The 24,539-nt window shown below is 35.0% G+C and overlaps 1 protein-coding gene across 1 annotated transcript in view; it reads right to left on the bottom strand.

Moving 5' to 3' along the window:
- CCDC39 (coiled-coil domain 39 molecular ruler complex subunit) overlaps positions 1-24,312 on the bottom strand; it is a 46,998-nt gene extending 22,686 nt beyond the window's left edge. Inside the window, exons 1-11 of the mRNA XM_028101046.2 lie at positions 24,223-24,312; positions 18,128-18,247; positions 16,372-16,518; positions 14,743-14,901; positions 13,914-14,006; positions 13,689-13,817; positions 10,327-10,518; positions 7,401-7,504; positions 6,701-6,833; positions 4,101-4,295; positions 2,981-3,145 (exon numbers count right to left, since the gene is read on the bottom strand). Coding sequence (XP_027956847.1) covers positions 2,981-3,145; positions 4,101-4,295; positions 6,701-6,833; positions 7,401-7,504; positions 10,327-10,518; positions 13,689-13,817; positions 13,914-14,006; positions 14,743-14,901; positions 16,372-16,518; positions 18,128-18,247; positions 24,223-24,312 — 1,527 coding nt within the window. The remainder of the gene's footprint in view (positions 1-2,980; positions 3,146-4,100; positions 4,296-6,700; positions 6,834-7,400; positions 7,505-10,326; positions 10,519-13,688; positions 13,818-13,913; positions 14,007-14,742; positions 14,902-16,371; positions 16,519-18,127; positions 18,248-24,222) is intronic.
- Between the last annotated feature and the right edge of the window lie 227 nt (positions 24,313-24,539).

Below are 24,539 nucleotides of genomic sequence, written 5' to 3'. Positions count from 1 at the left end.
ACCCAAAAGACTCCACCCCAAAACTGCTAGAACTCATACAGGAATTCAGTCAAGTGGCAGGATATAAAATCAATGCACAGAAATCAGTGGCATTCCTATACACCAACAACAAGACAGAAGAAAGAGAAATTAAGGAGTCGATCCCATTTACAATTGCACCCAAAACCATAAGATACCTAGGAATAAATCTAACCAAAGAGGCAAAATATCTGTACTCAGAAACTATAGAATACTCATGAAAGAAATTGAAGAAGACACAAAGAAATGGAAAAACGTTCCATGCTCATGGACTGGAAGAACAAATAGTGTGAAAATGTCTATGCTACTTAGAGCAATCTACACATTTAATGCAATTCCTATCAAAATACCATCCACTTTTTTCAAAGAAATGGAACAAATAATCCTAAAATTTGTATGGAACCAGAAAAGACCCTAAATCGCCAGAGAAATGTTGAAAAAGGAAAGCAAAGCTGGTGGCCTCACAATCCCGGACTTCAAGCTGTTACAAAGCTGTCATCATCAAGACAGTATGGTACTGGCACAAAAACAGACACATAGATCAATGGAACAGAATCGAGAGCCCAGAAATGGACCCTCAACTCTATGGTCAACTAATCTTCGACAAAGCAGGAAAGACTGTCCAATGGAAAAAAGACAGTGTCTTCAACAAATGGTGTTGGGAAAACTGGACAGCCACATGCAGAAGAATGAAACGGGACCATTTCCTTACACCACACACAAAAATAGACTCCAAATGTATGAAAGACCTAAATGTGAGAAAGGAATCCATCAAAATCCTTGAGGAGAACACAGGCAGCAACCTCTTTGACCTCAGCCGCAGCAACTTCTTCCTAGACACATCACCAAAGGCAAGGGAAGCAAGGGCAAAAATGAACTATTGGGACTTCATCAAGATAAAAAGCTTTTGCACAGCAAAAGAAACAGTCCACAAAACCAAAAGACAACTGACAGAATGGGAGAAGATATTTGCAAATGACATATCAGATAAAGGGCTAGTATCCAAAATCTATAAAGAACTTATCAAACTCAACACCCAAAGAACAAATAATCCAAGAAATGGGCAGAAGACATGAACAGACATTTTTCCAAAGAAGACATCCAAATGGCCAACAGACACATGAAAAAGTGCTCCACATCGCTCGGCATCAGGGAAATCCAAATCAAAACCTCAATGAGATACCACCTCACACCCGTCAGAATGGCTAAAATTAACAAGTCAGGAAATGACAGATGTTGGCGAGGATTATGTAGAAAGGGGAACTCTCCTACACTGCTGGTGGGAATGCAAACTGGGGCAGCCACTCTGGAAAACAGTATGGAAGTTCCTCAAAAAGTTCAAAATAGAGCTACCCTATGACCCAGCAATTGAACTACTGGGTATTTACCCCAAAGATATAAAGGTAGTGATCCGAAGGGGCACATGCACCCAATGTTTATAGCAGCAATGTCCACAATAGCCAAACTATGGAAAGAGCCTAGATGTCCATCAACAGATGAATGGATAAAAAAGATGTGGTATATATATATGTGTGTATATATATATATATATATATACACACATATATATATATATATATATATACAATGGAATATTATGCAGCCATCAAAAAAATGAAATCTTGCCAATTGCAACAATGTGGATGGAACTAGAAGGTATTATGCTGAGCGAAAAGTCAATCAGAGAAAGACAATAATCATATGACCTCACTGATACGTGGAATTTGAGAAATAAGACAGAGAATCATAGGGCAACGGAGGGAAAAATGAAACAGGACAAAACCAGAGAGGGAGACAAACCATGAAAGACTCTTAATCTCAGGAAACAAAGGGTTGCTGGAGTGGAGGGGGATGGGAGGGATGGGGTGGCTGGGTGATGGACACTGGGGAGGGTATGCGCTATGGTGAGCTCTGTGAATTGTATAAGACTGATGAATCACAGACCTGTACTCCTGAAACAAATAATGCATTATATGTTAATAAAAAAAAAAGGAGCAGTACTGATATAAACTTGATATTCAAAACCAGTTGTTTCTGCCTCCAAAACATGTGTTCTTTTCCACAAATCTAAAGAAACAGTTTTTAAAAATTTCATCAGGCTACAAGCCACTCCAAAACCAAAATGTTGTCATTGTAAATTTTTTTTTAATTAATTTTAAAAAGTAAGAGCTCCCTTTCACCTTTGTCATCCTAAAGGAATTCAAGGCAATTCTTCTTATCACCACTAGAGGACACTCATCACAAGCCTTTCAAACTATAAATGACTCCTATCCTTTGGGGTTCTCATCCCATTCTGGTCTATGATCGCCTTCATTCTTACTCTCCAGTTAATCTTTAACACAGGGTTTATATTATATAGGTTCCCCTAACATAGGTTTTATATGACCATAAACACTGAAATACTGGAAGATGAACATTTTCATCTTATTAACAACAGTAGTCATTCAAAATATTATAACCAAGTAAATATGTGAGTAACTACAATAGATGACCCATAAAGGTCATTTCAAAGATAAAAGGCAATTAAGTTATTCTGGCAAAAACATCATAGAAAATTGTAGTTTGTCAACGTTTTAAATCATGTACTATTTAAGAGTATTTTGAAGTCCTATGGGCCAAGGATCAAATCCTAGCTCTCCATGTACTAGCTGTGTAACCATGGACAATTTAATCTGTGACACAAGTAATAATATCTCCCTCACAAGACACTGATAAAGATTAAATGAGATAAAATACTAAAGGCATGTAATATACTTATCATATAGTAAATGCATAATCAATGGTAATGTTATATTCTCATAGTCGGTATAGAAACATGAACATTAGTTCATACATTTTTTATACATGCAGGTAGTTTGGCAATCATCCTATCCAAAGTAAAGTCTTAGGACCAAGTTGACTTAAAACAGAATGACTAATGACTAGGATATTTGAAGCATCAAAAGTATTTCGGCTAAGTTACATGAAGTTTCTTGATCTGTGTTTCCAAAAGGCCAAATGTAGATTTTTTCTCTTCCAATGTCTTTTTAAGTTCAACAATTTTTGTTTCCAGGGCTTGTTTTTCTTCTGAATTAATTTCTCCTTTTAACCGTGACATTCGGCGTTCCACTTGTTGAATGTAAAAATCCTGTTACATTTTTAAAAACAGATAGTAAGGAGAAACAAACAGTTAAGACCATTTCCATAAATGGTTTTACACAATAAACACAATAAAACACAATAAACACTTTCTTAAAGTTTAGTCTTAAGTGTTATTTACTAAAGTCACTTTAATTCTTCAGTAATTTATAGTACAAAATCCTTTTTAACTCTAAGTGGAGAAACAGCAAACTATTCTTCAACAATCAAGGTACATGATAGTGACATAAAGGTAAGTAATCTTCTGAAAATATAAGAAGTCAGCTAAGAGGGTATATACTACTAGGATGGAACCTCAGTAAATCCACTGGATTTACATGGACATGGATTTTTGAGGGCACATTTTCTAAGGGATACAAAAAAGTCACAAATTGTTAGCCATGAATGGCTCAAATATGATGAACTTCCAATGAATTATTTTTAAAATAATACTTTAACATCTGTAATTTTGAGAAACTATGACATTAGACAAGGAAATTAAGATGTAGAGAGGGATGATATTAAAGAATTAACATGAGACAGAATATATAAATGGAACAAATAAGGAAAAATGTCTGAAGTGCTTTTAAACTATTAGTCAGGGGTTGGGGTAAGGAAGCCCATGTTTGCATGACTAAGACTCAACATACAGTTTTTCCAGGTTTCAGATAGCCCACTCCTTGGTTTGTTTTACTCCAGGCCCAATTGCCCCAGGTTCCTTTAAAGCATGATTGTCCCTCACTGGAGCTGTCTATCCTCTGACCTGTTTATTTCAGATCAAGAAAAAAAATAGGTTTTAAGGCTCCCTTACCCTACTGCTTACCAAACATGATATCCTATTTCAGCATCTGTCTATCCCTCCAAGAGTGCTTTAAAAATCTTTGTTTTTTCAGGACACTGTGGTATCTTAACCGTCACAACTATAACAAATCAATATGGAAGACATTCATAAGATTAACATCTACCTGACTGTACATAATTTCTTGCTGCTTCAAGGTTTCAAAATCCAGTTTATGTAACTGATGGTTGAGGTGCTTTAGGGAGGAACGAGTTCCTTCAATTTCTGATACAACAGCTTTTTCTTTCATTGTCTCAGTCTGTAATTCCTGAACTTTCTTAAACAGCACATCTTTCACTATGTTCAATTGAACTTCCACTTCCTGATGATAAGAATAATAGTGATCAATGAAATTATAATACCTTGAAATGTTTTATTATATGAACATTATAATCTGGGGGGTCATAAATTAACCCCCCAACATTTCAGCCCTTGAGAATATAAGAATGCCCTTCCCACAATTTCAACAAATCTCCAACATTTCTTATAATCTACTCTATTCCAGTAACTTGATCTGTCATCTTAATTCTACACCATGTCATTCTACACCTTAGAACCTGGCCATTCCACTGGCTTCCTTAGATATAGCAGAGACGCACAACTTTTAAGTTCACAGAATTTGCTGAAGTCTTGAGGGTGTTACAAGAAAGAAATCACATAGCTCAATCTCCCACCTTCTTCTGGGCACTATCCAGTGGTGAGCAGGTAAATGTTTAAACATCAGCTTTCCAATAGATGGCAGGTTAGGGGGAAGAAGCTGATTTTCTTTTTATAAATATTCCCATTATGGCCAATTTCAAGCTACTAACATGATTCTGCTAAATGCAGAGTTGGAAAGAGATACGCAGTAGCAGATCATTACATAGCATTTCCACTATACAGATATAATAAATGTAAGTAATTTTAAGTAACCTTAAGAGCATAAATAGATAATAGTAAAATCTAGTAAAATAATTTAGAAGTGATGAGTGCTTATTACTTTGTTTTTAATATTATGTATTTAATTATAAGTCTATATAATTTAATTTTTAATAGTAGCCATGTTTAGCAGCTGACTTGCAAAATTCCAGAAAATTTAACTATCAACTCTTAAGAGCTGGTAAGGGCTGGCCCCAACACACCACTGGCACCTTCATTCATACCTTGTCTCTAGTTGGCCTCCCTACATGTGCAGCCTTCTAGGAAACAGAAACCAGTCCCCCATTCCCACCGCTCATTTCTCAAGAGGCAGATCTGTCTTGACCTTAAGGCTCCACGACAAGTGTTCTAGGCTTCAAATAGATCTCCCATGCCAAGCAAGATCTGTTGAAAGTTATCATTTTAATTGTTGAAATAATTTCCCTCTGTGCTCTTATGCCCAGATAAGTATATTTCCTTTTGGCAACCAATGAACCTCAATATGAAAACAAAATCTGTGACTGGCACATTTAAATTTTGACAAATTAAGAAATATAATCTAATATAATCTTTAAAATGCCTTTTTTATATAATAGACAATTTTCATTAGTTTTAAGACCTTCTCAAAGACTGCTTGGCAGTTTTAAAGTCGGTGCTTGGTGGTGAATAACATAATACATCTCCAAAACATACAGGATTAGGATTTTTCCAAACAAAGAAAAACAGCTACAAAAACCAAGATTATGAATAAACCGCTGAGACAGCACAAGTAGCACACATGCTGCCAATCCCATTTTTTCTAATTAAGCTAATTTCTTAAAAAATGTCACCAGTTTTTAATGTCATCATCAAAAGGTCTATTTCATATGGATTTCAGTCTTTGCAGATTTCTAATAAGTTCTAATATTGTCCTATCTCAGTGCTACAGAAAATCAAGCTCTTGGGAGGAAAAAAAACCTTTTTTTTTTAAATAATGTGATTTAGACTCCTATGCCACTCAAGTCAAGCCTGCTGCATGACTTCATTATTCAGAGATTTTGAACATTCAACAGCACACCAAAGAAGCTTGATTTTATCCAAATATAAGTGAAACCATACTTGATATTTAGCAAATGAGGGATTTTGTCGTGATCTTCAGCTGCCCCTCAGAAAGAGTAGAAGCAAGAAGTAGTGCCAATGGTGTCAGGTCACAGAAGTCACTTGGAAGTTTTCAAAGAGGAAATGGTGAACCAGCCTTTCCCAGTTTCTCAAAAATTGGCCTAAATGCTACCAAGACGCCAAAGACATCCCAGTAGAGTTAGTAAAGTAGAACACTTAAGAGTCCATTTACTTATAAATGGTGCCAGACTGTCAGAGATAATAAATGATAAAGAAATACAGGGAAGGAATGTAAACCATTGGGGGGAATTTGATCACAAACAAAAAAAAACAAATGATAACCAACTGTAAGGGTAGAAATAAATTTTAAAACATGGGCATTTTTCAAGGTATGTCTGCAATATAAGAGCATATATATGAATGACAAGCAAAGACACACCAGGCATTGGAAAGGCACAAGATCACAGGTGGAGGGCTACCTTTGAAAGAAGACAGCCAAGGCAAATGCTGAAAGTAAAGCAAAAGGAGAAGTAGAAGCTTTAAGAGAGAAGGCCAGAAACATCTTCAGAAGCTACATACAAAAAGGGGGTCCAACAACTCAAAATTCTGATTACAAATGTGGTCACACCAGAAAGCAGAGCCTCTTAAAAGACCTCCTACTCCCTAATTGCAAGAGTCTAATTCACTATTGCTAGATTCTGTGACTGTTTAAGAACTAAAACTAAACTTTACCTTTACACTTTTTTCCTCTTCCCTTAGCGTATCTTCCAAATTGGTAGCTCTCTCTTCCACAGACATTGTTTTCTCAGTTATCTGCTTTAATTTTTTTCTTACAATCTGATTATGATTTTTAATTTTCTGTAACCTAGAGAGAATTTATGAGGAAAAAATAGAAAACATGTCTAAAAAGTAATACAAACATGGAATAGCTTATCCTAAGATTTCTTCATATAACTTGAAGGTTTCTTTAGGTTTCTTTAGGTTTCTTTAGGCCATAAACCTAAACCTTTTTATTACCTTTCTGGAAACCTTATATATTTAATAAGTCATAAAAATATTGTTCCTAAACCTTTACAAAGAAAAATCCAGGAAAAACTTTTTTTCAAGTTTAATAATTTAGTAGCCATCAGTTATTTAACAAAAGCTTAAATATTTAATAATTTTTCTAGTGGTCAAAAACTAGGGAGCTTGAGTGGCTCAGTCAGTTAAGCATTCAACTCTTGATTTCAGGTCAGGGTGTGATCTGAGGGTCATGAGATCGAGCCCTGCATCTTGTCCCTCTCCCTCTGCTCTTCCCTCTACTTGTTCTCTCTCTCTTTCTCTCTCTCTCTCTCTCAAATAAATAAATAAATAAATAAATAAATAAATAAAATCTTTAAAAAAACATAAGTAGTCAAAAACTATAAACATATTTAAGTATCTTTTTTCTTACCTTGCTGTTTCTTCATGAATGTCCTTCTTTATTTTGGAAATATTTTTCCTTATAGCTTCTAAATCACTGGAACTTCTATTCACAGTGGCTTTTAAAGAATCCAGCTATTCATTAGTTAACAGACAAAAATTACATAGTTACTCTACATCTTATAAATTAATTTTATTTTTGAGAAGTTCTATTCTGAACATGTTAGTTTTTAACCTACATCACACCTATAAATACAGTGCCCATGTTGCTGTAATCCATATAACCAGTTTTTCTTTTTGATCTGATATTACATTTTAAATGACTTATTTCATGATACTGGCAAATTATACAGTCCTACATAGATGCATGAAAGGTACTTAGAGCAAAAGCTTCACAGTATTGGATTTGGCAATAATTTCTTGGATATGACAGGCAACAAAAGAAAAAAGACAAATTGGACTTCATCAAAATTTAAAACTTCTATGCATCAAAAGACAATATCAACACAGTTAAAAGCACTCCATAAAATGGAGAAAATACTTGCAAATCATATACCTGATAAGGGATTAATATCTAGAATATATAGATAATTTCTAAAACTCACCACCATCAACAAAAAAAAAAACCCCAAACTGATCCAAAAATGAGCAAAGGACTTGAATAGACATTTCTCCAAAGAAGATATACTAATAAAAAATGCTCAACAGCATCAATCATTATGGAAATGCAAATCAAAACTACAATAAAATACCACCTCACACCCTTCCATAAGGATGGCTACTACCAAAAAAAGAAAAAAGAAAAAGAGAAAAGAACAAGTGTTGGCGAGAATGTGGAGAAACTGGAACTTTTGTGCACCATTGGTGGGAATATAAAATGGTACAGCCACTACAGAAAACAGTATGGTGGTCCCTCAAAAAATTAAAAACACAATTACCATAAGTACCATCCAGCAATTCTGAGATAATTGTACACCCATGTTCATAGCAGCATTATTCACAATAGCTAAAACATAGCAGCAACCCAAATGTCCACGGACAGATAAACGGAGCAGCAAAACATGATATATACATGCAATGGAATGGTATTCAGCCTTAAAAAGTAACAAAAATTTGACATCTGCTACAACATAAATAAACCTTGAGGACATTTTGCTAAGTGAAATAAATGAAATAACCCAGTCACAAAACAATAAATACTGATTTCATGCATATGAAGTACTTAGAGTAGTCTCACAGAGACAGAAAGTAGAATGGTACTTGCTAGGAGCTGGGAGGAGGGGTGGAATGGGGAGTTATTGTTTAATTAGTATGCGGTTTCAGTTTTACAAGAAGAAAAGAGTTATGGAGATGGATGGTGGTAATGGTTGCCTAACATTAGGAACGTATTTAATACCACTGAACTGTATGCTTGAAAATGATTAAGATGGTAAAGTGTACATTATGTGTACTTTATCTCAATTTTTAAAATATTTTATTTATTTATTTGAGAGAGAGAGAGAACATGAGCAGGGGGAGGGGCAGAGGAAGAAGCAGATTCCCCACTGAGCGAGGACCCTGATTCAGGGCTCAATCCCAGGACCCTGGGATCACAATCTGAACTGAAGGCAGACGTTTAACCAACTGAGCTATCCAGGTGCCCCTATTTTACCTCAATTTTAAAATTTGGAGGAAAGAAATGAATGAATGAAGTACTGATGCATACTACAACATGGATGAACCTTGAAAACATTATGTAAGTAAAAGAATCCAGACATGAAGTGCTCCATAGTATATTATTTCATTTATATGAAATATCCAAAATAGGCAAATCCACAGAGACAGAAAGTAGATTAGCAGTTGCCAGGGCTGAGTAGGAGGAAGGAAGCAAAGTGATTGCTAATGGGCAAGGAGTTTCTTTTTGAAAGACAAAGATAGTCTAAAAAATTAGATAGTGGTGATGGTTGCACATTCTATGAAATACTAAAAACCACTGAATTGTATACTTTAAAAGGGCAAATTATTATATGTGAATTATATCTCAATAAACAAATTATGAATGAATCAATGAATCCCTGCATTCTTTAATGCAATTGGTTTAAACTTAAAAATTTTTAAGAATGAACTATTATCAGTGACATTTAATTTAGGCAAGAAATTTGCTTATTTTATTTTTTTAGGACCATAAGTAATTACTCTTTTTGGACAGAAAAAAAATCTTTCCTTCTTTATCAGAAATAAAAAGTATAACAACTTGTAGAATGAAATGCTCTACAATATTCCAATTTCCTGCCTAAACAGTAGTAACTTCAAACAATGTGGCCTCAAGGCACAAATTTCAAAAAGATCCCTTTATTGCTAACTAAAGGGATCACTAACACTCCCTATGGAACAATCTAGTTGGCCATGTGTGCCTGCAAAAGAAGAAAAGAACAAAGCAGAAGTTTCGTTCTCTGTTTCAAGGTATTTTACCACTACACTGTCTCACTACTAGACTGAAATATTATCCCTTCACAAGGGGAGAAACTGAACTTAAGCAAATAACTCCATCTAGAATTTGAGTCAAAATCACCATACACATGTAGCACTGGAAAGACACTTCAGGTTATCACTAATGTCGATTTCATCTTCACATCTGCCCATGGGCCAGTTACAATCATGATTTCAGTCTAGACCTTCAGGAACCTTTTGCCTCAAGTCACTTACAAAACTCTGTATGTGTTGGGCAAGTTGTGTGCTGTACGACTCCAGGAGGAGACCTTCACACCACCTGTGGTATGCCTGGCACCTCCCCCCATCCCACCCCCCCATTGCTTTCACCAAGCAGGGCTCAACTGCAGTACCCTAAAAGTTCCACAACATGAAGGGACATAAGAAAAAAGAACTAGAAGGCAATTCCTTAATCAAAAGAGAGCTTTTATGCTTATTTTTTAGTAATTTGTCATAAACACACAAGCCAGTCTTTTTAGTTGACATACCTCATCTTTCAGCTGATTTCTGTTAGTTTCATGACGCTGATACTCCGTTCTACATTTTAAAAGTTTACGAGTAGCAACAGAAATTTTTTTCTCATACTCTGTGTTATTCCCAATCTCACTTTCCAAAAACTTGATCTTTTCTTTAACCAAATTTTCTTTTTCTCTTATTTCCTGCTTTATCCTTGCTAATGCCTAAGGTTTAAAAATATGTTAAATATAGGTTTAATGCGAAGAACAAAACAAAAAGGAATTTAGTTTTCATTTTTCTACATTCAGTATTTTATCAAAACTTCTTAAGACAATATTTTCTTTAAAAAAGTCTATTTTGGGGACACCTGGGTGGCTCAGTCAATTAAGCATCCAACTCTTGATCTCAGCTCTTAATCTCAAGGCCGTGAGTTCGAGCCCTGCACTGTGCTCTACACAGGGCGTGGAGTCTACTTCAAAAAAAAAAGAGAGAGAAAGTCTATTTTTATATGAATAAAAACAAAGTATTAATATGTTACACATCAGTATCTATAAGCTCATTTTTTTTTTGAAGATCTTGTTTTCTTTCATCTGGTACTTTGCTAAAGAGATGAAAAAAATGTCAAGCTTTTATAAACAAAAGGTGATATCTAAAAAATATAACACTGTTGAATATTTTTACGTAGAAAGTTGGATTTCAATTATTTTTTTCCAAATATTTCACAGGACCAGTTTTTTTTTCACCTTTTGAGAATAATATTTTAGTTATTGGTTTCAATAAGAATGTCTTCACTAAGGCCTTTTGCTGGTCTTGGAGAATAAAAATAAATAGCATATACAAGGTAGTTAAATGAGATGTGGACAAAGCACCATGGGAAAAAGAGATGATGAAGTCTACCCAAGAGGAATTACTAAAAGGCATTACTTAAGAGGCTTCTTTTACGTTAGGCCTAAAAGATAAATGGAGATGCATAAACACTCTATTGTGGTTAAATCGTAGGGAGGGCAGGGATGGAATGGGGATGTATTAAGAAGGGGTGGGTACAAATGAAAGGAATGAGGCTGGAAAGGTAGAGGTTAGGGCCCAATTGTGAAAAAAATCAATTTTTTAACTGCCATGTTAAAGAGGTTCAATTTTTAAGCAATGTGGAACAAAGAAGATTTTAGAGCTGAAGAATAAAAAGCTCATATGTGGTTTTTATAAGTGATGTTGATAGCAACATGTTAGAAGAATTGGAGGAAAAAGATAATTTTACCCTAAGATGTAATTCCAAAATGGGGTCCCACCAAACAATCCCAGAAAATTGGGTTGGGGGAGGGTGTATGTTCTGAAATGAGTAAGTTTTAGAAATGCTGTATGTAATACTGTACATATTAGCATACTAAATGGATATATATTTGAAATGTACTACATTTTTTTAAAGATTTTATTTATTTGAGAGCAAGAGAACATGAGCAGGGGAGTGGGGTAGAGCAGACAGAGAGGGAGAAGGAGAAGTGGGGAGTGGGGTAGGGCAGAGGGCAGAGGGAAAGAGAGAAGCAGGCTCCCCACTGAGCAGGGAGCCCGATTCTCGGGGCTCGATCCCAGGACCCTGAGATCATGACCTGAACTGAAGGCAGACGCTTAACCGACTGAGCCACCCAGGCGCCCCTAAAATGCATTACATTTAAAAAAGCATTGTAAATTTATTTAATCCCATATGTTGTCTATAACAATTAACACTCTATAATGTAGCAATCTATATATATACTGTGTTCATTCAACCAAAGACAGGTCAAAACATCCTAAGTTTATGTATGTCAAATGATCATTCTAGAACTTCCTGCCTTATATTGATTTTCTACAACTTAAACAGATACTTTAATACCTACTTCAACATTCTCATCTACTCACAGTTAAGCTTTTTGTAGGTGATGCTGATAAGTACAGTAATATCCCAAAATTTCTACACTGGAATAAAAGCATAATAGAAAAATATTTTTCCTTTTCTATATAATGTAAAAGTTTCTCTCAAGAAGCCAATTTCAGGTTCATATGCTCAGACTCCTGCCAAGAAGACACTAAGAAGGCAGGAAATGTTTTGGAGGAAAAGGAACAAAAGATCAAATCCTCTGGTGGTATGAACTGGATCTCACTGGCTTACCAGCACTGACTGACACATCTCTTCTCAACTCTGTGTTGAATGGAGTCACATTGGTATGGAAGTAGTTTCCCCACAGAAATCAGAAATGCTACAAATGGGGAGCCAGTTGTTAAACACTCAGAAGCATACCACTACATATGGAGCCACTTCTTAGCACCCATCCTATTCCCTTACAACAAAGACAACCAGGAGATGTCCATAAGGAACCATAGTGAATATGACCAGAGAGCTACAAATTGTATATTCTGCCAAATCGGCACGCTGAGTCAATTCAGCTGTGGGGTTGTATGAGAATGCAATTGTGGATCTGCAATCTTGGATCTGTCACATTTGATCTACACAGAGGAAGAGTCAGGACTTGATGTCTGAAACCAAGATCAGCATTAAGAATTAAGAGGAACTCATAGTTAAGACTGGTTCTCCCTTGTCCCTCCAAGGAAGTCATAGGCCATTTTGTTGATAAAATGTTGGTTACTTATAGAAATTTAAAATAAAAGAATAATTTACATATAAGTCACATATAGCAAGTAAATCTCATACAGATATGAGAATACCAAACCCCCAATGACCTAAGCTGCTTGCCTTTCCATGGAGTAGACGCAGAAAGGAAGTTAACATATCCTCAATTCTTTCTCCTTCCCAACTCTCCCTAATCTTCCCATTTTTACTCACCACCATTTTGCCCTTTAATGACTTTCCAAAAAACGTCTCCTAAATTACCTCTGAAAGTAGCAAAAATAACACTAGGTCCGTGTTTAATCAGTGTGGTACTCCTTCCCTTCCAAGCTTCTACCCTATTATGGGTGCCTCAGTTTCAAAAGTGAAACTTTATCAGTCTAGGTTTCTTTCCTGACTCTCCCTTTTTGTTTCTTGGCCAACCATGAGACTCATTTCCCTACACCAGTGATTACTCCAAACAGCACATATATTAAGTCCAAAGCACCTTGGGCAACCATGTGTAAGTCAGAGCATTGGTTTTACTGCACTAACATTATCTATTGACTTTCTCTTGTTCCACATTTCAGAGTGGCAGGATCTAGTCTTCAGCATTATAATACCCTAAGTAAATAACCTTCATAAAATCACATATCTAAATGTAAAGAGTGAGCTTTGAAAAACATTTACCAAAACTATTGAACCCTACTATAAATGATTTTCAAATAACAATGTGAGTTACATTTGAAATGAATGAGTTAAATACAAAAGAGAATAACACAGTTGAACACTGCAAGGACCAAACAACTACTTTACCAAGGCACCATTATCAATGTCTCGATCTCTCTTCTGCATCTGCTCTATTGTGTTCTCCCACTGTTTAATGAGTTCTTGTCTTTCATTATGAATCTTACGAAAATCTTGTGCTGCTTTATCCAATTCTAACTGTCAAATAGAGAGCAAATAACATTTTTGTGAATTTAAGTGCTATTGCATACATCCCTTCGACAATTAAGAAACAAAAATCTTCACTAAACTAACCTGTGCACTTAGAGTCTCCATAAGTTCGTTGTCAAGTACCTTTCTTCTCTGATTACATTCCAAAGTCAGTCTTTCTAATTGCAGGGTCAGTGCCTATGATGTAGTTTCATGTAAAAATATTCAAAATTATCATTTAACTTAAAAGCTATTAATATATCTCACATTAAGTACTATTATAGATACACACTTATTTGCTATCTAAAACAATTACAAAATAATACATAATCTTTTAACCCCAAAGGGCTGCAATGAAAACTCAATTGTTTCTAAAAAGACTTTTAATACTTTTTAAAGTTAGAAAAAAAGATAAACAATAATTTGCCTTTTAAAATTATTTAAAATAATGCATTTGGTATTAAATCTATTAGAAAATAGCATGTTCATAATACTAATGTATTAATACATTTATTACAAGTAGATTTAAGTAATGGTTATAATAATATATTAAATAATAGCACTATAGTCTCAAATCAGCAAACACTGTATATTACATTCAAACTATTATTTAGACAAAAGAAGTTAAATTACTAATTCTAATATAAAACTTTCTTCTCTGAAATGCTTTTGAAAACTTTTCTCAATCAGGATTTTTAACCTGGAGTCTGTGGATCCCTAAATGGTCAGAGGGTTTCAGCAAAATTTTATGAGTATTTGAGTATAGTCACTTTTCTAAAGAGAGGATCCTTGGCTTTATTAGACTGTCAAAGGAGTCTCTGACCCAAAGAAAGTTTAAGAACTACGGCTTTTAAATTACAAATGTAATTCAGAAAAAAGGTTCACATACTACAGATTCAGAGAAAACCTAAGATTACAATTTATAATTTCTCACCCTAATTTTACTATCATCTTGTTGTGCATACTTCTGAAGAGTGAGGGCATCACTATCTTTACGAGCTGATTCTTCTAACCAGGCTTCCAATGCTTGCCGGTCCCAGTTCATTTGACATTTCAAACCATCCAATTTTTGAGTAGTTTTAAATATGTTATTCTAATTTCCAAAGAAAGGGGGCAGGGAGAGATTACAGAATATTATTTACTACACAAACTAAAATAAAACATAAGATTACATACTACAGGACATATTAAAAAGGAAAGAAGAAAACCTGTCCCTTTCCCAACTTCCAGATATATATAATGCACCATATTTCATTATATAACAACCATACCTGTATTTAATTCTTCAGTTGTAAAATAGAGAGGAAACGATTATACGAGGTTGAGAATAACAGTTGAGTCAAAGATTGCTTAAAAAGGCTTTAGGGAAAGCCCCCCCCAGAGCAATCTCTAATGTCAGTCACTCCCCCAAATCCATCCCATGTGGATATACAATCTTAGTAAAAATAATGTGCTTGATATGCTAACTCAAGCCCAAGTCAAGTCCCCATCAGCTCCATTTCCAATCAGATTCTTGCCTCTAAGAGGCTTCTTCTACAGAAATTTTGAAAGTAGTTTTAGTTGAAATAAATACAGTTGTTAAGAAGATAAAAATATTTCTGTAAGTGAATAAGTCAGTCAGAGAAAGACAAATACCATATGATTTCACTCATACGTGGAATTTAAGAAACAAAATGGATGAACATAGGGGAAGGGAAGGAAAAATAAAATAAGATGGAAATTGAAAGGGAGGCAAACCATAAGAGACACTGAACTCTAGGAAACAAACTAAGGGTTGCTGGAGGGGAGGTGGGTAGGGGGAAGGGATAATTGGGTGATGGGCATTAAGGAGGGCACTTGATATAATGAGCCCTGGATGTTATATGCAACTGATGAATCACTAAATTCTACCTCTGAAACTAATAAAAAAAAATTTTCTGTAAATGTATTCATTTAACAAATCTAGAGTCATAAAAGAAAACAGATCAATATGCATATAAATACAAATTAATATAATAAAATGTGTATGTATACATATGCATATACATGTGCGTTTCTATATGTATATGCACATGTAAAGAGAAGAATTGAATTTGGAATGAACTCCCAAATCAGGCAACTAAAAACAAAGGAAAAGAGAAAAAGAGGTTATAGTAGTTTAATATTAGAGTTACAGGCTAAATTAATATGAAAGGTAAACATTTTGAATGAAAAATGAAAACTCAATATTAAAAGTAAGTTTTTTAATGTGGCCTTTTAAAAATATATGAATAAATTATGCCTAGTATCATATGATACTTCTGAATAAATTATGACTAGTATCACATAATAGACAGCCAGTGTGGTACTCTGCACATGGTGGCTCAATGACTATTTGGTAAATGAATAGTGGGAAAATAAATATAACATTCTATCATTGCATTCAAATGACAACTCTACATGCCTTTCATTGTCCAAAAAACAATGTAAATAAATGTCAGGAAATTAATGAATGTCTTTCTCATACAGAAAAAAAATCACTGCTTGTTTGGTGAGGGAAGAAAGAACAATAGCACAAAATTTTAAGTAACATTTCAATACATACTTCCTTATCACTTTTCTTTTCCTGTATTGAAGCCATTTCATTTTCCAGTCGTTGGATTTCATCCTTCACTCGTCCCAGTTCTCTTTCAGCAATGATCCTAAAATGCTCTTCACTTTCAATCTCATGCTCCCTGGCTTTACAAAGAGACTACAGAATAATTTACGAGATAGAAAAACGTTTTAATTTTTAATATTATAAAATATTTATAATAATCCATTAGCCCCCCAAAAAAGTTCCCACAAAATACTGAGATTAAGTACTATTAATTCTACTTCTCTGAAACCTAAACCATGTTAGACTTTATGATTCAGTGTACTTTGTGTTGTGTACTAGTTGTTAAGAAAGTCAGTTCATGGAATGACCTAGGAGAAAATATTGTTGTCAGCAATTTTCAGATATTATGTTAGTCTAGGGAAATTGAAGAAAACCAAAGTTAATAATGGTGAGATTTAAAAAAGATATAACTCATTACTTACCTAAAAAATAAGAAATAAAATTTAAAAATACTTGGGAGATGGGATGTTTCTAGAACTGATTATACATTCTAATTAAGAGATAATTTATAAATGACAATGTAAACACTGATGGTTATAAATATTTCCCAGAATATATTAACAAACCATCATGCCTTTGTGTTAAGTTTTACTTAGTAAAATACTTAGTAAAGTATTTGTTGACTGCTGAGTTTGTAGTGCTTCAAAGTTATCACCATCAGTATTATTTTTAAAGTGTATAGGAAGTTTATTGTCTTTTGTGTCTATTATCTGATTTAATTAAGGTTTAACTATAATGAAATATACCTACAGAGAGTCTCTGACTTTCAAATCCCCAACTCAGTGATTTAGTAACTTTAAGAAAAGATGTTCCAAACAATGTATTAGTTAATCATATCAGGATTCAAAAATTTCAAGTATTGCTTTTAAAAGTTCATTAAACTTGTAGCTTCCTAATAAGATTTATACACAATAAAATGGTTACTTATCTGTATTAATTATAAATTGGCATTAAAAGCATGCTTTGTTCACTTTTAAGAATTACATATCTTTCAAAGAAAGGTAGAGGCATTTTTAAAAAAATAGTTTGGAATGGAAGTTAGTAAACTCTCCAGGGCTGATTTGCTGAGCTGATTTGCTAGGCATCATCAGGGAATGATGTTCTACACATGAACAAAGTGCCCATAAAATAGAAGCTTACTTAACTAATCACTCTAAGTTTTAAGTTTATTATTTATAGTTATATTCTAAAATGGATTATACTTTCCCTGGTTATCTTAAATAATACCCTAAATATAATTTAACTTTTCTATCATCTCAGGATCCTAAAATATCATGGTGCCCTAAGGGCTACTGAAGTGTGTGAACTATGTGCTTCCACTCAAAAAGGCCCAGTGGATTGCACTGAAAAAGTGAAAAGGAGGTGGAAATTCTATCATGTGTTACATTAGGTCTATTTTGGCTTAAAATCATTGTTTGATCACTAAACCCTTCTCATATAATCTGATGCCTAATATTACATTAGACTGTTTGAATGATTTCTTCTTTCAAATGCATTAGTTATTCCTGAAATCGGTGGCAGCAGTGAGTTCCTCAAAGCCTTTTTTTCTACCTACTTTCAAGTTCAAGGTTATGTTCACAATAGTTTAGCTATGCTAAAGTTTCCCATTGTATCTCTAAAATAAAATCACAGATGTGAATGCAATGTGAAATGTTCCATGACTACACATGGCATAATCAACATTATGTTGGCATTACTGTACCTGTGTAAATGAAAATTCTTGCTTAACATTTTTGAAGTGAGAAGTCATAGCATTAATTCGATCTTCATAGTCACGTAGCTGATCTTGCAAACTTGACCTTTCCTCCTGCATCTTTGACAACTGTAAATAATATGTGCAGTAATTTAGAGATTACTGTAGGAAAATTAGCACTACATTAAGACAATAGAAACCTCTCAGATTTCTCAGAAATCTCTCAAGGACCACTGCTAAGATGCAATTTTCATACAGCAGTACTTTAAGGGAAAAAATGGTATTTTTATTCCATAATCAAACCACAAGATCTCTAGAGCAAACCAGAGCATAACAACAGATATAACAAAAACACAGAACATGAACCATAAATTTGATAAGTAGTGGGATACCAGGCATAACAGCTCCTCCCCGAACTCCTATGCAAAACCAACAGATTTAGGGCAAGCTGTACAGAACAGAACAACTCTCCTGTGCTTAGACCCTTATTGTTAATGTATTTTGTGTGTCATTGAATTAGAACCCTGAGTAGAAACAAAACAATGCAAATGCATAACAAACAAACAAAAAAAACTTTAGGAAATTACAAGATAGATTCTCAGGACAATGAGAATATATCACCCCTCAAAGCAATACAAAAACTCAATAAAACAAAAAAATATCCTTTCTTATAGTCTTGATCTGTGGTTCCCAAAGTTGGGGCTACAACCCAGGAGGTATACAACAAAATCCACAATATTTGAATTTTTAAATAAGGAAGAAATTAAAGAGTAATGTCCTATGTGTTATATCCTATATTTTATTAAACATACTAAGTAACATTAAATATGTATTTTTTGCTTTTTATTTCATTTCAGTTTTACTTTTTTTTTTTTAAGATTTTATTTATTTATCTGACAGAGAGAGAGACAGGGAGAGAGGGAACACAAGCAGGGGGAGTGCGAGAAGGAGAAGCAGACTTCCCGCTGAGCAGGGAGCAGGGTGTGGGGCTCGATCCCTGGAACCCGGGATCATGACTCGAGCCAAAGGGAGACACTTAACGACTGAGCCACCCAGGCACCCCCAGTTTTACTTTTAATTCCCTCTTTTGTTTACTTTGTTGTTCTTTTTTATTTAAGATTTTTTATTTATTTATTTGAGAGAGAAAGAGAAAGAGCATTGAGGGGGGGAGGGTCAGAGGGAGAAGCAGATTCCCCGCCCAGCAGGGAGCCCAATGTGGGACTCCATCCAGGGACTCCAGGATCATGACCTGATCCGAAGGCAGTTGTTCAACCAACAGAGCCACCGAGGTGCCCCTGTTGTTCTTTTTTAAATTTATTAAGAGCAGTTCTTAATTTCCTTACTTTTGTCACATGGATTACAATGGACTGTTTGTGTCACCCTCAAATTCATATGTTGAGGCCCTTACCCACAATGTGATGGTATGTGGAGGTGGGCCTTTGGGAGGTAAATAGGTTTAAATTAGGACCTGAAGGTAGGACCCTCATGATGGAATTAGTCTCCTTATAAAAACAAGAGACCAGAGCTTTCTTTCTCTCTGCCATGTGAGAACAAAGTGAGAAGGCAGCCATGTGCAAGCCAGGAAGAGGGCTCTCACTAGAACCCAACCACACTTCCACCCTGATCTCAACTTCTAGCCTTTCAGAACCTTGAAAAATAAATGTCTGTTTTTTAAGTCACTCAGTCTATGGTATTTTGTTATAGCAACCCAAGCCAACTAAGGCATTGATTTAAAAATGAAGGCATTTAAGCCTGTAAGTTTTCTCTAGGTAAGATTTTTGCTATTTCCAATGAATACAGGTGTGAAGCACTCTCTTTTTATTGTTTTCTAAAAGCTGACTTTCCCTTTCAATTTCTCTAGGATAGAAGCGCTAACCAGGAATATATATCTGAGAAATTGGCCTAAGTACTTAAGACGGATGTCTTAGTCAGCTCAGGCTGCCATAACAAAATATCATAGACTGTTTGGCTTAAAGATCAGAAATTTATTTCTCACAGTTCTGGGGGCTGGGAAGTCCAGGATTGAGGTGCTAGCCAATTTGGTTCTGGTGAAATCTCTCTTCCTGACTTACAGACAGTGTCTTCTAGCTGCATACTCAAATGGTGGAGAGAGAGAGTTCTGGTCTGTCTTCCGCTTCATATAAAGATACTAATCGCATCATGGGAGCCACATTCTCATGACCTCATCTAAACCTAATTACCTCCCAAAGGCCCCACTACCAAATACCATCACATTGGAGATTAGGGCTTCAATATATGAATGGGGTGAGGAAGATATCAGTCCATAACAATGGAGGATAATTTTTAAAATTATTTATTATAAATGCTACTGATTATGATAAAATTCCTACCACTCATTTCTTTAATTGTGGTAAAATATTCATAACCTACTTTTTATCATTTTAACCGTTTTTCAGTATACATTAAGAGTGGCATTAAGTACATTCACGTGTTGTGCAACCACTGTCACCATCCACCTGAAAATTTTCATCTTCCCAAACTGAAACTCTGCCCATTAAACCCTAACTCTCCATTCCCCTTCCCCCCAGCCCCTGGAAATTGCCATTCTACTTATATCTTTATGAACTTGACTACTCTAGGTATGTCATATAAGTGGAACCATACAGTGTTTTATGTCCACCTTATTTCACTTCATATAATGTCTTTAAGGTTTATCATTCACTTTTAGTGCATTAAGGATTTTGTTCTGATATAGTAAATGATCCACCTTTATAAATATTTTACAGACATATTCTTTAAAGTGTTTATTTAAGGGATATATATACTCTATTTTTATTTTTATTATATTATTCATAACTCTATATCCTTATTTTTGTCTATTAGAATTGTCCAGTTCTGAGGAGGTCAATATTGAAGTATCCTACTACAACTGTATTTTTTTGTCCAAGTCTACTTGTATTTATAACAGCTTTTACTTTGATGTACTTAGTTATTGCACTGTTTGGTGTATACAGCTTTATGACTTTTATTTTCTTCATCAGTTATAACTTTTATGATTGCATAATGAACCAGAGCAAAAGCATCTGCTTTTTTTTTTTTAAAGATTTTATTTATTTGACAGAGAGAGCACAAGCAGAAGGAGAGAGAGGGAGAAGCAGGCTCCCTGCTGAGCAAGGAGCTTGATGTGGGACTTGATCCCAGGACCCTGGGATCATGACCCGGGCCGAAGGCAGCCGCTTAACTGACTGAGCCACCCAGGCATCCCAGCATCTGCTTTTTTTAATGAAAGCATAATGACTAACTCTCCACAAGCTGATAATTTCTTCCTCACAGAATTCCCAGACAATATTTTTTTGCCTCTTTTAAATATAAAAGGTCATGCAAGGACCACCAGATACTTACTGAAAACTTACATCATGTGAGGGATATCAAGATAAACAAACAAACAAAAGGATCCCAGAGGAAACATAACTCAAGACACAAAAAAGAACTAAACACATACACACATGCACACACACACACACACACACACACACACACACACTCAGCCAGACTGATATGGTACTTCTAAAACAAGACCATACGCTACAAAAAAGCAACAAGCAAATAACCTGAAAATTAAAAATATGGTTGATAGAGTTGCAATGTAAAAATGACACAAAACCCTAAAAGCTTCCAGAGATTAAAATTGTAACCTACAAAGAAATGGAAATGGAAATCATTCTAATATCAGATTACTCATCAACATCACTACTGGAAGATAATACTTTGCAAATTCTGTGGAAAAAATATTTTTAACCTAGAATATTCTACCTAGCCAAAACCATCAAATGTGAGATTAAATAAAAAACATTTTCAGATTTGGAGTTTTCCTCCTATACACCCTTCTCAGGGACACATAAGAAAGTATTTCATCAAAACAAGGAAATAACCCAAGAAAGAAGATATGTGATCTAGGAAATAGAGCATCAACCCAGTAAAGGAATAAAGGAAATTCTCAAGTTAACAGGTGGAAAATAGGCCTGTGGAAAAAAATCCATATTAAAAAAATACAGGACTCTAGAAGGAAGGAGTGGAGGGAGAAAGAAGGTTCTTGAAGATCTGATACTATGATTTAAAGAATATAAAGCAAGCAATGCAAGAAATCAATTGGCAACTAAGGATGCAAGGAATCAAAAGCACAGTACTACGGACCCTTCTTGAAACAACTACTTAAGGATAGAACCCAACCAGTCAAAAGACGAATTAAAGTGAAAAATCCAAGAAAAGGTAAACTGAGTAAAAGTGGCTGCATTAAGGACCATTAAATCAGTTTAAAAATAAAACTAAGACTAAACACTTGTAGTAAATTAAGGACACTGAACAGAATGAAAATAAAATAAACCTTGATAATATAAAAATAATAAAACCACTTTTTTTTAATGGGGTAAAAGATGGTGGAAAGAAGTGTGAGAGTTAATTTCTTTGTTTTAAAAATGAAAAATGAAAGATCAGGGAATCAGCCAACAAATGAAACAAAGCATTTTTGTAAACAATAATTTAACCATTTCATTTTTTTCTTATACTTTTTCCTAATGTTAAGAAAATTTTTTAGCAATCACTATCTGTTGTAATCAAGTAATATTTATTTGAATTCAACAATCCCTCTCTTTGTCTCTTAAGTAAAATTAAATTATTTTTATTAAATAAAAATTGTTATGTTAAAAACAGCACATATAGTAGGACTGCATTCTTATAACTTCTGTTTGTCTTTTCTACCTACATATCTGTAGATAATGATGTCTGGAATATTTGTTTAATGTCATGATAGTCACACTTCTATAGTCAACAGTAAGTATTTCGAGGAGGGAATACTCTTCTATTTTATACCCTTCTGCTCTGTTTGAATGGCTTAAACTTACCAGAGTTGCTTTTTTAATGCCATTGTTTATTCAGGTGAAGTGATTATGAACCTTCACTCTTCTTCTTTCTATTGCTCTGTAATATTTTTTAAATAGCTAATTACTATGTATATAAAATCATATGAGACAAATATTATGGTAATAATACCAAAAACTAACATTTGAATGGAAATTTAACCTATATTTATGTGCTTGGAGCTGTATAACAACCCTGGGAAATAATTATTTTATTTATTTCCGGTTTATAGAAGAAGAAACAGGCTCACTGAGGATAATTAGGATTTGAACCCAGGGCTGGATACTTCTTAATATTATTATTCCTCAGTACTCAGTGCTAAATCTCTTATTTTCCCTAATGTTGCCCTTCATTTAAACAAACAACTGCAGCCATCTAATTTAGACATGAGTAAATATGTCAGAGTATTTTTGAAAAAAAATCCTCAAAAAACAGTGAAGAATTTTCATTTTTCAGAGGGAAGAAAATCTTCTCTTCCATTCTATAAAGTAATGTAATCATCATCCGTTCTTCTTGGACCCTCTTCTCCACAACACATTGCCATGTGATGGAACTTTAGACTGACTGTTAAAGGTTTTTAAAAGTTTTCTAGCTGGTTGCAATTTTATTTTTAACAACTATTATGCATTGGTTGCAAGCTGCTGTAAAATATTCCTTACAACGTAAAATATTTTATATCACTCTGTGACAACATTCTCACTTTGAAAAGCTGCAAACTGTACATTTTACATTCTTACTAGAACGTTCCTCTTGAAAACATTTCTTCGAGTCACTTTTAACTTTAAATGTCATAGGCAGAAACTCAAAAAGAAATGTCAACCAGAACGTGTCTTGTTTATAAACATCCGTCAACAACTGTTGCTACGAAAACCGCAGAAGTCCCTTTGCAAGCCGCGCTTAATTCTGAGGAAGGAAAAGTGGACCCGGGAACCAGCCTTTCCTCTCCTGCCCACGAGGCTGGAAATGATTACGTGGAGCAGGAGAGGACAGAGTAACGACTCAGGCTTTATGTCCTGAGTATCAATTATCGTTTCAATTTATATTTTGTAATGCTTAGCCAAGTTCCGAAAAGGGCAGGCAGGCACGGGAGGGAGGAAGACGGTGCGGGTGAGAGTTAGAGAAGAGATGAAACTCGGGAAGGAAAGGGGAGGAATAAAAGGGTTGGGGTATTCCTGCCAACCAGAAACTTCCTCCTCTTTACCCCGCCTTCTTCGCCCGGTCCTTACCTGATCTTCCAGTATCTTGTTCTCCTCATTTGCCACCGGGATAGCAAACCCATCGTCCCAATGCAGCTCCGCCAAGAATTCGCTACTCATGATAGCAAACGGATAGGGGACCTCTGACAGGCTGTGGAGAAAAGATCCGCTTGCTCGTAGAGCCCGGGAGTAGCACGCGAGGCAACCCCCTCACCCGCAAAGCTCCCCTGTAATTACCACGGCAGCCCTAACAACCGTCCCGCGCCCTTAGTTACCAAACAGGAAGTGCTCAAGCCGCCAAGCAAAACTTCCGGTTGAGAACCCGGTCCCTAGATCACGAGCAGCTT

Source organism: Eumetopias jubatus, unplaced genomic scaffold (assembly GCF_037043125.1).
Source record: "Eumetopias jubatus isolate StellerSeaLion01/CBP00866 unplaced genomic scaffold, mEumJub1_p1.0 scaffold_1, whole genome shotgun sequence".
NCBI lineage: Eukaryota > Metazoa > Chordata > Mammalia > Carnivora > Otariidae > Eumetopias > Eumetopias jubatus.
Note: the sequence above shows the minus strand (reverse complement) of the source record. Positions and strands in the feature narration are given on the sequence as shown.